Raw genomic sequence first — 13,011 nt, forward strand, 5'->3', positions numbered from 1 at the left:
GGGGTTAAACCCCGTGGCCCGGGTGGCTCCTTCCCCCTCCCCAGTCTCCTTGCCTCCTCCCGGCGCCTTGCCTGGAGCGTCGGTCCCGGAGACCTGCAAGAGAGAGGAGGGGGGTGGGGAAAGTGGGCTTGTTTCTCGGGTGGCCAATCCACCGAGCCCGCGGTGCCTCAGAGGAGGCGCCAGCGCGAGGCCAGCGCCAGGCAGGGACTGCCTGCTTCCCGCGGCAAAGTACAAATGCGCCGCAGCACCGCGCCTGGCGCCCTTGGCGTGCACAGTCGGCCCGCGCGCAGCCTCCCCCGCGGCCGCCTCGTCGCCGCCACCGGTACCGCCGCCCCGACAGGCCCCAGGACCCCGCCGCCAGACCGCGGCGGCCCGACCCCCAGCCCACTGAACAGGGGGCGCCGGCCGCCTCTAGCCGGCGCGCGCGGGATACCCGGCTGGTTCCGCGCGCCTCGCCCGGCACTGCGTGCTTACAGACCTCTGTCCTCTCCCGGATCTTTCTTCTCTCCCTCTCCCTCTCACCTTCTTCCGCCTTGTATTGCTTTTACCTCTTGCCGTACCTTTCTCCATCTCTCCATCTCTTTTCCTCCTTTCCCCTAGTTCTCTTTCCACCTTTCTCTATTCCTACCTTGGATCTCCCTGTCTCCCTCTTCTCTTCAACATCATCTTCTCGGTCCTACTCTGGTTCTCCTCTGTAACGGCAGCCCTCTCTAGGTCTGCGGATTGTTTTGTGAACCTGTGCCTCAGTGTCCTTCTCATCTCACTTTCACCCGACTCCCCTCCTGGCTCAGCGGCCTGGCCCTAGGGAAAAGAAGGATGGTTCCCGAAGTGAGGGTCCTCTCCTCCTTGCTGGGACTCGCGTTGCTCTGGTTCCCCTTGGACTCCCACGCTCGAGCCCGTAAGTAGAAGGGGAGGCTGGAGGGCAGAAGAGGGATGCGAGGACCTCTGGGATGTGGGGGAAAGTACCAGGACCTGGGACCCCAACTGCTCTGACACTATCCAAGCAGCACCTGTGCCGAGAGGGGTGGAGACTACTCTGTCAAACAGGATGGGCTAAGTCTAGGAGACTTGGGGGAAAGGGGAGCGGGAAACTTGTCAAGATGAGAGCCAGGGGGCTGCTGGCATGGACTTGATGATGGAGGTGCTGACAGCAGTGGGGGAGAGGGCAGGGCGCTGTACACTGGAGAGGACTTATTCCTAGTAGAGGGTCCAGTGTGTGTGGCTTCGGGTGAGAAGTATGATGAGGAAGGAATGGCTGTTGCACTTAGAACACGTGGAAAGAAGAGCTAACTAGGGTAGCCTTCCCATTCCTTTCTTTTAATTTTTACAATACTCTCATGAGGTGGGTATTTATCATTTGCATTTTGCAGACAGGGAAACTTAGACTGAAAGAACTTGCTCAAGTTTGCATGGCTAGTAAGCCTTCTAAAGCCAAAACTCTCTAATTCCAAATCCTTTGCTTTTTTCCTAGTCCCACAGTCTGGAAGGAACCCTGACTTGGAGTTGTGAGACTCTGGAAGGCAGCATGGCACAGTGAGATAGACCAGGGTTTCAATATGCCAGCCCCATTGAATACCAGCTGAAGGGCGGTAGCATGGAGGGCACCTTTCTGAGCCTCAGTATCCTAATCCGTACAGTGGAAGTAAAAACTCTAAGACTGTTATGAAGATTAAGTTAGAGAAAATATATATAAGGCAACTAGTATAAGGCTGGAGTATGACAAGTTCTCAAAAAATGTCATTTCTCCAATTCACACTTTTCACTTAGACACAGTATGACTTCAAACAAGTGATGTAATCTTCCTGAACCTTGGTTTCCTCACTGTCCCCACAAAAGGCTGGTAGGCCCCCTCCTCTACAAATCCTTTAGAATGCCGTGACGATGAAATATTGAATGAAAATTCCCTCAATGAGAAAGGAGGAGCTTAGTTCAAACTCCTATCTACCCGATAAAGAAACAGAGCCCAAGGAGGGGCAGTGACTTCCTCCAGGTCACACTGGTCAGAGCATGGGACTAAGAATCAGTCTCCCAACTCCCAGCCTGGTGCTCTTCCCTCTCTCCACTGCTCAGATACTCATCTATGCCATTCTTTTGGACTGGAGCTGGTTTTGTTGGATTTTGTTTCGGTTTTTTCTCTGCTTATGAGGGCAAGGTGCATGTCTGATCATCTCTAACTTGCTGGCAGCATGAGACTCACAGAAGTCCTTAGTAAAAGTATTGGAAAGAGCTCAGTTCAAGTTCTGGCTCTGCTCCTTATTAGCTGTGTGAATTTTAATAAGTGACAACTCCTCTGAGCCTCAGTTTCTTCATCTGTTGAAATATTAGCTAAAGGGTTCTTGGTTACAGAAATGAGATGACAGGTGTAAAGCTCCCAGCAAAATTCTCAATACATGTCACCTCCTGTTCTTTGAACCCTGGGGTTTCCTCCTAACACCTCCCGTTGTTTCTTAAAAGAGACTTAGCCTGCCTCCTTTCCAGATGGCACCCTTCTTAGTCCCCAAGTTTTTTCTCCACATATTTTGGAGAGATGCATCAAGAGATGTTGTAGAATCAGACCACTGTGCAAAGTTGTTCATGTCTTACATCCCTCCTCTTTGCCTCCCATATGCTGTCAGCCCTTCACGGCTTTGCTTAGGTCACACCTCTTCCAGCAAACTCGCCCTGACCACCCAATCCACTCTGATCTACCCTCCTCCATGTCTCAACTGGCCTTCGATTCCATACCCCTCCCTGAGTCCTGCCAGTGTTCCATCATTCCCCACAGCCTGGTGAATATAGAGTTCTAGACACTCAAGAAAAAGACTCAGAGCAGACTTGTTGAATTAAGGTGGTGGACTGGCATTGTAGGGAGTGTTAAGATTCTAGGATGTCAGAGCTGAAGGTCCTTTCACACAGGACTCTTATCTCTTATATATCCTCCACTCAATTTACCTATCCTTATAGTTCATCTGAAACTGAATAAGGGAGAATGACTTGCCCAAAGTCACATAGAAAATTTATTTTTAAAAAAATCCCCAGTGCCTGCTGATACAAAAAAAACAGACCTGGATTCTAGTTCCTTATCTGTCACTTAGTGGTTGTATGATCTGGAACAGATCACATCCCTTCTCAGAACCTCCATTTTTCTGAGGTCCATTCTAGTGTTGAAAATTGATGACTCTAGAAGCAATTCTATAGTCATTTTATACAGTCCTATTTAAATTCTTTTATGAAGGTCCTCATCTTAGTTTGAGACCTCAAGCCAGTTGTAGGTAAGATATCTCTTGGTAACATCTTTGGTGCTCTCAGAAGTCGTGCCAATGGAACGAAATTTTCAAGCCTTGGGGGTGTCACACTCCTATAAGTCAAGGTGGCAGCTTGACCCTTGAATAAAATACAAGATTAGTCAAAATTTGTTCTATCCTGGCTCTACTTCCAACCATAAACTGAGCCCTGATCCCAACCCAGACTGAGTCTCAACTTCAGCAACAGGCTGAGCCCTAATCCTCCAGCCCTGACCAGAGATTGAATGGCAGTTTCACCCCCAGGCTAGAACCCTTACCTGGGCTTTTCACTGAACAGTATTGATCCCAGCCCAAAGCTGAGCCACATACATGTGTGATGTTTATCACTTTGGTCACTTATCTCTCTGTAGGATGAGTACCTGGCTAGTCTTAGTCTCATGATTCCCTCTCTCATGCTCTTTCCCCTATGTCAGTTCCTCCCCTTTGTGCTCTTCCCTTAGTAATTGCCACCCATTCCCCTTTAAGGAATCCATCATGCTTCACCTTTCTCTTCTTTCCCTCCACTCAATCCTGGTTTCAGGAGCGAGTCACTTATCACAGTAAAGATAAGGGTCCCTCTATCCATTTCTCCAAGAGTTATGTATATTCTTAGAATTGACACTTTTGTTCCTAGGTAGAGGAAATCCAGACACCAGAAGTGGAGATGAGGCATGAAGGGAGCTATCCATGGCATGATGTGGTGCAAAAGACAAAGTTTAGATTCAGAAGACCAGAGCTTATCCCTGACTCTGCCACAGCTCCCACTGTGACCCAGGGCACATTGCTTTTCTCTGCCCCTCAGTTTTCCCAGTGTAGAAAAGAGATGGTTGGACTCAAATGGCTGATCTTAGAGGACTATTCCAACTTTAACAGCCCATAATTCTAAGATGCAAAGATGCTGTTGCCTTGATTCTAAGAATTCACTCTGACCTTTGGAAAAGAGAGTTGGGGAAGCATGATCTGCAGCCTGCCCTGCCAGGGAAAAGGGGACAGACAAACAGATTCTCAGAGAACAGGAGATTACACCTAGAGAGCCTGGGGCAGTGGATGGAGAAGGAAATTGACCAGTGGGAACCCTGCCCTGTTGTTCATCTAAGTCTCATCCCCGTTCACCTGTCAGATTGAGGGGATGGGGAAGGCCGCCTGAGTGAACACCTGAAGTGGCTCCAGGCAAGCCCCTCTCTGGGTCTCTGCGCATCCTCTCTTCCACCAGTAGAGGTCTCTGCCTCACTCACCAGCTTGCAGGCTGTTGAGCCGGAGCTGGACAACAGCTGCGCAGCTACTCCAGCTGTTGCACCTGTTCCATGACTGGCCTCTCAAGTTCCCCTAGTCGCCGGCCATGGCGCCGGACTCTGGGAGAGGGACCTTGCATCCCTCGGACTCCCAAAGAAAAAGGCTGGCGTGAGAACAGTGCCCCTGGGGTGTATAGTGCAGAGATCATTGCAGGCATCCCCCTAACTGGACAGGACCCTAGCCAGCCGGTTCCACAGCCTTCTTCTATTACCTGTTCTTATGGTCAGAAAGTTCTTCCTTTCCTGAATCCTTTTGTCATTTAAAGCCGTTTCTTCTAGTCCTGTCCTGTAGGGGATGGGTGTCTGAAGACTGGCATTGAAGTCTGTGCTGGCATGAGTCCATGATCTTAGATTAGTCCCTTCCTCACTCTGAGACCACTTCTACATCTTGAAAATGAGAGGATTGCGCATAGTCTCTAAGTCCTTAACATACTAAGATTCTGTGAATGTAAGCATCTATGTCCAAAGCAAGATGAAACGTTAAACAGTCCCATCCCTGCCCTCTACCCCTTGCCGTTTAACAGATCCTAGTTTGATGAGTCTCTCCTTTGAGGTCCTTCTATGCTATTGTACATCCTTCATGTACATCACACTCAGAGAAGTGAGCCCCCTTTCCCTAGGTTGCACAGCTTGGCCGCTAAGTAGCTAAAGTTTCTACTTCTGATTCCCTTAAGAGGCCTCCTCCATCGGGTGCCAGAGCCCGGAGCAGAGCTCGTGTCTCAGAGAGAGCAAGTTTGTTTGTGTGAAGAGGGGACTATAAATAAATAGAGAAAGTATAGCCGTGTGGGCGTGAGTGGAGAGATGTAAACGTTCTCACATTCCTGTGACGCCTGGCTCACTCAGGTTTCCTGAGTTCTTGCAGGCTGGGGACAGGCCAGCCAGGCCTCTCTACTCTCACCCCAGCCCCTCCTGGAGCCATATTTATGGAGTCACTCAGCCTCCCCCTTCAGCAGAAACTTCTCACTGGTTGCCTTTTCTGCCTCCTATTGGGAGAATTCCCAACCACACGCTACCCCCACCCCATCCCCAACTGACCCCCTACAAGACCCTCATCATGGCATGAGGGTTTCAAGTCAGACCACAGGATGAACTTGGATGGGGACAGTTTAGACATTTTGATTTATACTTAAAGATCATGGAATCTCTCATCCTCCCCTTACTTATTCCAGGCTCCAGAACTTTTTGTACATTGTATTGCTTGGTTTGGCAGGTGGTTAGGGGGTTTAGATGGGGAGTTGCAAAAGGGAGGTCAAAGGCTAATTCCTGTTAGGTGGCAAGGTAAAAACGCTGAGAAGGATTTGACTCTCCTCTCACATCATGACAATTAAGGAGCATCCCTCACCTCCTGTACGACAACCTCTTTCTCGTCGACTCCATTCTTTCATCATCCATCAGTTAATCAAGCACCAACTCTATGTAGGCTCCATGCTGAGTACTGAGGATAAAAAAATTAATGAGACCTGGTTAGTGGCCTCAAGAAGCTCACAGTTTAGTGAGGAAGGAAAACACACTTAAATACTTTCAATCCAGTGTGAGGAGAGCTGAACTAGAGGCCTGGACTCATTTCTGTGGGAGCCCTGAGGAAGGAGAGGGCTGGCAAGGTTGGGGCAGCTTCACAAAAATTGGGTGGCGTCTAAGCTGGCTTTTGAAGAAGGAAGTGGTGTTGGTCAAACACTGGAGATAGGGGATTGCATTCCATTCAGGGAACAGCATGTGCAAAGGCAGAAATGTGAAGGTACCTGGTGGAGGGTAGGATAGAGAGAAACTCAGCAAGAGGAGATGAGGCTAAAAACAGGGCCATCACAAAGAGTTTTGCTGGAAAAGCAGGCAGGAACTCATAAATTGGAGTCTGTTATTCAGATAGACTTTCATATTAGCTTAACTAAATCCCATTACTTTAAGTGAGGATTAAGATAGATAGGGAGCTTTGCCTGTGGTCTGTCCAAATGGCCACTTCCTTCAGGAAGGGGAGCTAGCAACCAACACACCCCAACCACTTGCAGTTTCTTGCATGGACCATGCTTACTCACACCTCCGAACCTTTGCATTCAGCTCCCGTTGCCTGAGAGGCCCTTCCACCTCTTCTTCAACTTGTTGACTCCTTCAAGATCCAGCTCAGTCATCTCTTCAGGGAAGCTTTCCCTGAAGACCCTATGTTTAAACTCTCATAGTTCTTGTCAAACTATTTATTATGTCTGCTTGTCTCTCTTCTTCACTGGGTTCTGAGTTCCTTGAGGGCAGGGATAATGTTTTATTTAATCACATACCAGGCCCAAGGACATATATAAGACATATTTTAAAAGCTCAATACATAAATAACAGGAAATAATATTAATTATTATTATTATTATTATTAATGATAATGATGTGTACCATTTATTGAGCTCTGATATCGTGCCAAGAACCCCACATCCACCTATTGGTTCCAGGTCAAAACCTCAATCCCATCCTTGACTGTTCCTTCATCCTTTCCAACTGTATCTGGTCTCTTCCAAAGCCTGATCCCTGCACCTGACAAGTGTGCTTCAAATCTGTACTTTTGCTCATCTATACTGCTTCTGGCTTGGTCTCAAACAGGATGACATCAACAGCTTCTCCCTGGCCTCCCTGCCTCCAGGCTTGCCCTCCAATCAATGATCCATTCCTCCGTCTATATTCTAAAATGCAAACTTGATCATGTCACTCCCCAGTTTAAAGCTTTTCCATGGCCTTCCTTTACCCTCTAGGCTCACAAGGCCCTTCATGAGGCCTCTGCCTCTATCTGGCCTGACCTCTTGCTTCTCACCCAAGCCTTCCCATCTCTTCTCCCACCTTTCTAAACTACTTTCATCGCTATCTCAGCCCTAAAGTCTGTATTGGCATGAGGTGGTGCTGAGAGAGACTCTTCTGGCTAGTGAGTGGGGATAGAAGAGTTTGAGAAGTCACAGGTAACAGGGTTGATGAGGTTGTAAATGAAACCTGGGTGGTGGAAACTATGATATTTATGCCCCATTTTAAACAGTGTCTGGGGGCTGCTGTTTAGAATTCTAGGAGTAAAATAAATACAATGATAAAGAGACTGTAAAGGAAGTTTGTGGTCAGTACCCAGATAAGGTTTTTGTGCATCTGTTTTTAGTTAGCTACTATTTCATTGAGCAGCTAATACATGCCAGGCAGTAGGCACACTGCATATATTAACTGACTAAATTATACAATAACCCTGAGCTAGCAATTATTACTAGTCCCATTTAACAGATGTCAAAACTGAAGCCTGGAATGGTTAAGTAACTTGCTTAAGCTCATACAAATAAAAATCAAGCCCTATCTGACTCCAAAGGGTCAGGGTCTTAACTACTGTATGGATACATCCACTGAGTGAGGGGTTTTGAGACCTGTCCAACTTTAATTCCTCTCAGGCCTTGAATAAGGTCAATTATCCTTCCCAAAGTGAAATTTCCCCCACTACAGTCTTTTCTGGATTAGCCATCACAGCCAGGGTGCATTAACTTCAGAAGGTCTCTGAGAGAAGGCACACATGGCCCGGGTTGGGGCTCAGAGTGGGCAGCCTGACAGGAAGAGATATGGGGGTGGGTAGAGGGAAGAAGCAGGGCAGCCTAAGACCAGGGCAGGAGCAGGGGAGTAATGTGAAAGAAGGAGATGTGAGAGAAAAGCTTTACCTCCTTTCCCTCATCACTCAGGATTGGCCCTACTGGCTCCTGAAACTCATCCTAATCCACCTTGGAGCCCCTGAGAGCTTGGTGTCACATGACCATCAACTCATCCTAGATTCATGGACTCTTGGGATGATCAAATCTTAAAACCGCAACATCATACAATCTAGAAGCTTCATGTTCTAAAGGATTGTAGGCATTAGAGCATTCTCACATCTTGAATCTTAGAAACATAGAAGCTTGGTGTCTTAGAATCTTTATATCATGGATTAAAAACTAAGCAAAAGTCTTTGAAGGTCATAGTTCACTCCCCTTATTATGCTCATGGGAAACGTAGAGGCTCAGAGAAGGGGAGTCTTCCTCAATGTTACCCAATGGATTTGTGGCATAAGGAGCTAGAGCTCTCTTCTGCAAATATCAGGGCTGGGCTAGTGTTGCCCACAAGGATTGAGGGCCTGGCAGCTCCTCCTCCTTGCCTGGTTTTGGCATGGCCTTGGGCACTCACCTCTCCAGGGGAAGAGGGGGCTCCAAGCAATGCCACCCTTCTTTGTGCCTCTCACCTTAGAGGCTGGGTGGAGTGGAGATTGTGGTGGGCAGGCCTCCAGGGGCTGAAGGACGGCCTGCCAGGCCCCCCACATTCTCAGTCCCTGCCAGGGGACTGTTGGTGGGGGGAGGGCCTCCTGGCCTGGGCACCGGCTGAGACATTCTGTCTTCATGCTGTGAACAGGCAGTAAAGGGTAAAGGGTGCCAGTTGGCACAGGGGCTGGGGCTGTAGGGCCGCCCCAAGGAAGGTGGGACAGGGTTTTTTCAGCAAGGAGCTGAGAACTAAGGCTCAGGCAGTTTTGCAATCACTCCTCTCCCTGGTGGGGGGAGGGACTGAGAAAGAAAGACATTATTCACTCCTTGGAGAGTTGGGCTGGCTCTGACAAGCACCCCAGCTGGGCCTGTGTCCCGCCCTCTCTGCCAGCTGAGAGATAAACACAGCTCATTTGATACCGGCCAGCCGGGGCCTTGCTGGAAAGGGGAACTGCTGTCTGATCCCTCCCTCCACTTTGGGGGCTAAGAAGGGGGCGGGGAGAAAACCTAAGCTATGAGTTTCTACAGTCCTCAGCAGCCACAGAAGCACAGACCAAGTGCCCCATGTCATCAACACAGCCTCAGATATCTGTTCTGGAAGACCCAAGAGAGCAGAGCAGGAACCGTGAGGAGACAGAGGATAGCAGATTGCAGCTTCTTACAAAGAAAACTTCTTTAACAGTTAGGAATATCCCATAAGCTCCTCTCCACTTGTGTGCACTAGGGCTGTGCTCCAGCCCTCCCCTAGCACGGAAAGGGAATTCCTGCTTTGTGTGTAAACCCTTTCAACTAGTCTATTGCATGTAATGCCCTGAGATCTGTGAGTCTAAAAGTCTAAGCGATTGTGATTCAGAAAGGATGGAAGTCCATGTTTCCACCATCCTTGATTCATGAAAGTGGGAAGAAAGAGGAATGAAAGCAACTTCTGGATTCTAGAACAATTAGGGTCTAGGAAATAAAAGTAGGGAACAGAGGATAGTGGCCAGTGGAGCAGCAGAAGAAGGAACTTGAATGTTTAGTCCCTGAGATTGGATAAAAAGTCATAAGTGATAGTGGGGGACTGGAAGGAGCTGTTTTTCAGCCCAGAATCCTGGGTTCAGTTCACTAGTTGGGTGTCCTTAGGCAATTTACTTAGCCCCTGTGAGTGTCAGTTTTCTTACCTACCTTTCTCATCTATTCCAGAAGATGATGTGTGCATTTTACAGTGTCTTTGTGTTGTTACCATAATTGTCATAATAATAGCATTTGACTAAGTTTCAAGTGCTGGCCTACGTAAGCACTTTATAAGCATTTTCCAATTTAATTCTCAAAACGGTAACAACTTTTACAAAAAGTTCAATACAGAGAAGGTAGTCAATAAGTATTGGCTCCTTCCTCCGCATTTCAATCTTGTTCAATTAAAAAAAAATCTTTGTCGACACTGGAGTGAGTCAGTAGACTCAAGCTGTCATCCTCCATGGTGACTGACTTGCTGTATGGCCTTTGCAGTATTATTTATCTTCTCTGGGTATCAGATTATTAATCTAATCATAATTACTAACATACACACCACAATTTAAATCTGTACAGCACTTCCACCACTTGATCCTCTAACTGTTCCATTATATGTGTTAAGGCTCAGAGAGGCAGTGACATGCCCAACATCACACAGCAACTATGTCATCAAGCTGAGAGTCAAACTCAGATATTCTCACTCCCTGCTGGGAGAGCACATCCAGCAGATTCTCTTTTGCCTTTGTGGTCCAGTTGATAACCTTCCCAGAGCCAGAAAGGAGAAGGGATGAGGCAGGGTCTTTGGTCTGGAGCCTCCTAGGACTAACACAGAACTAATTGGTTTTCCAGGACCAGATATGTTCTGCCTTTTCCATGGGAAGAGATATTCCCTCGGTGAGAGCTGGCACCCATACTTGGAGCCCCAGGGCTTGATGTACTGCCTCCGCTGTACCTGCTCTGAGGTAGGTTCATCTGGACACTTGAGTCAAGAATGTGTGGGAGAACTCCAGAAAAGTCATCTCAGGAAGGAAGGGCAGTCAGAAGCTCAGGATGCATCCTGGAGCCAGACCTCCCTAGAATTTGCTTTGTTATGGCAGCTGAGGGACTTGGGGCAAACCACTTCACTACTAAGTACTAAGTACTCATAACATATGAGTCAATGGCTACTGTGTGTGTCCCAGAAATAACTCACACAATGGGCCAGTGTCGTGGCTGAGCTGAGGACCTGGGTCTCCCTTCTCCCATTCCAGTCTTCTTTCTATCTCATGTTGGTGCCCTCCTCCCTGTCTCCTGCACAGTAGAGTGGAAGGCACAGTCTCTGATCCTATCTCCTGCTCCCTCCAGTCATCTCTCTTCCACCTTGCCTTAGAATGCCTCCCCCAGCTCTACTGTTCCAAATGTGTATTTTTTAAGACTTCACCTAAATGTCACCTCCAGTAAGCCTTACTTGATCTCTCAGTTCGGAGTATTTTCTTCTCCTGAGCTCCCACATAAGTTTCTCTGTCCCTTAGTCCTGATCACTGTTGGCCAGGTATAATAGTTGTTTGTGCCCATGAGTTACTGCCTTCCTAGACTAAGCCCCTGAGACCAGGTCTTCCTGGGCCTGCCATCATGCCCAGTATGGTGTCCTGCTAATGGCTCAACAAACTGGGGTAGAGACCATGTCTTTTTTCATTTCTGTCTCCTTCTGACCCCACCCTGACCCTGTACCCTCCACAGGGCCTTACACAATCAACTGGGAAGAATAAACGAGACCCCTATCTGCTTCAGAATTATCAGTTGAAGTATGATATTGGAGGGGTGAGGAAGGAGGGAGTGACTTAAGAGGCTTTATCTCAGCTGCCTGGGACCCAGTCTAGCTGGGGTAATGGTCTCAGCTCTCTCTATCCAAGGGGCTGGTCCTTTCAGGGAAGGGTATATGTAGCTCCCAACTGGAGCCAGCCCCCTAGCTGCTCTCTTTTCCTGCACAAAGCCAAGAGAAGAATGCAGAAGGCCTGTGTTAAAACAGAGTCGGAATCCTCTGTGGTGGGAGCAGAAAAGAGCTCCTGAGGAGACACTGGAGGAGGGGTGGGCCAGCCTTCTCCTGACTCTGACCGCTGGGGTGCCACTCCTTTTGGGGTCGTTTCCTCTGATGCCCCACTGCTTCTACCATGTTGGCTCCAGGTAGAACCGTGATCCAAACACGAACTCCGCCCTCCCACCCCACAGCTGCCTTTCTTTGGTTTGCCTTGCCACATCTGAGGCCAATCAGCCTTTTCGAAAAGAACTTTATGAAATATAGCCAAAGAACAGAAAGGAAACCATAACAGAAAATTCCAGACATATCACATGGTCCAGTTGGCAAAGTCCAAGTTTTGTGACCCATTGGAGCTAATTTATTTCTCCTTTCTCCCGAGTTCCCACACTCGGTTTTCATCCCCAACCCAAAATCTCCAGAAGATCCCCTGAATCCCTCCACTTCTCCCCACCATCACTGCTCCCCCTAATTTAAGCTACTTTCATCTATTTCCTGGCTTCTGCATGAGCCTCCTGATGGGGCTCCCTGCTCCCTTCTCTAAACCTATTTTCCAAACAGTAGCCAGAATCGTCCTTTTATTTAAGCATAAGGTAAATCACGTGACTCCTCTCTTAAAATCCTCCCATAGCTTCTTGTGGCACATACCATAACATTCAAATTCCTTGCTGTGAGCTTTAAGATGTTGCCTTATTCTCCAACCTTACTTCTTACCTGCACCCTCCCTCCTATCACCCTGGCCTTTTTTCGATTCCTCCCAAACTTCAAATTCATTCCCACTTGAGGACTTGCCTTTGTTGTCCCCTCCACCTGGAAAGCTCTTCTCCCAGATCATCTCACAAATGGCTCCTTTGCGTCTTGGAGTTCTTAACATAAATATTACCTCCTTATGAGACCTCCCCTCACAGCTGTTTCTAAACTAGTTTAACCCTATCAATTCAGTCACATTACCCTGTTTTATTCTTTTCCTATCTTAACATCTGAAATTATCTTGTTCCTTTACTTGTTTACTTTTTTATAAGTCCCTCTTCCACTCCTAGGATGTGAGCTCTGCAAGAGCAGAGACCTTTGTCAGTCTTCTTTGTTGCTCTGTCTCCAGTACTCGGAGATATTGCATGGCACCCAGTAGGGATACAGTAAATAGTGAGTGGATGAATGAGTCCCTGCTACCCACCAGAGGCAGTGCAGAGTCATGGAAAGTGCACAGGCCCTGGCCACACTGC

General features: G+C 48.1%; 1 protein-coding gene across 3 annotated transcripts in view; it reads left to right on the forward strand.

The window, feature by feature from the left end:
- CHRDL2 (chordin like 2) overlaps positions 1 to 13,011 on the forward strand; it is a 34,973-nt gene that overhangs the window by 3,447 nt on the left and 18,515 nt on the right. For 2 of the 3 annotated variants that reach the window (XM_077113578.1, XM_077113579.1), the window contains exon 2: positions 10,624 to 10,736. In XM_077113578.1, coding sequence (XP_076969693.1) covers positions 10,632 to 10,736 — 105 coding nt within the window. In that variant the 5' untranslated portion in view covers positions 10,624 to 10,631. Of the gene's footprint in view, positions 1 to 586; positions 899 to 10,623; positions 10,737 to 13,011 lie in introns of those variants that run through there. The other variant, XM_077113580.1, reaches the window with a different exon arrangement.

This window comes from Tamandua tetradactyla, chromosome 8, assembly GCF_023851605.1.
Source record: "Tamandua tetradactyla isolate mTamTet1 chromosome 8, mTamTet1.pri, whole genome shotgun sequence".
NCBI lineage: Eukaryota > Metazoa > Chordata > Mammalia > Pilosa > Myrmecophagidae > Tamandua > Tamandua tetradactyla.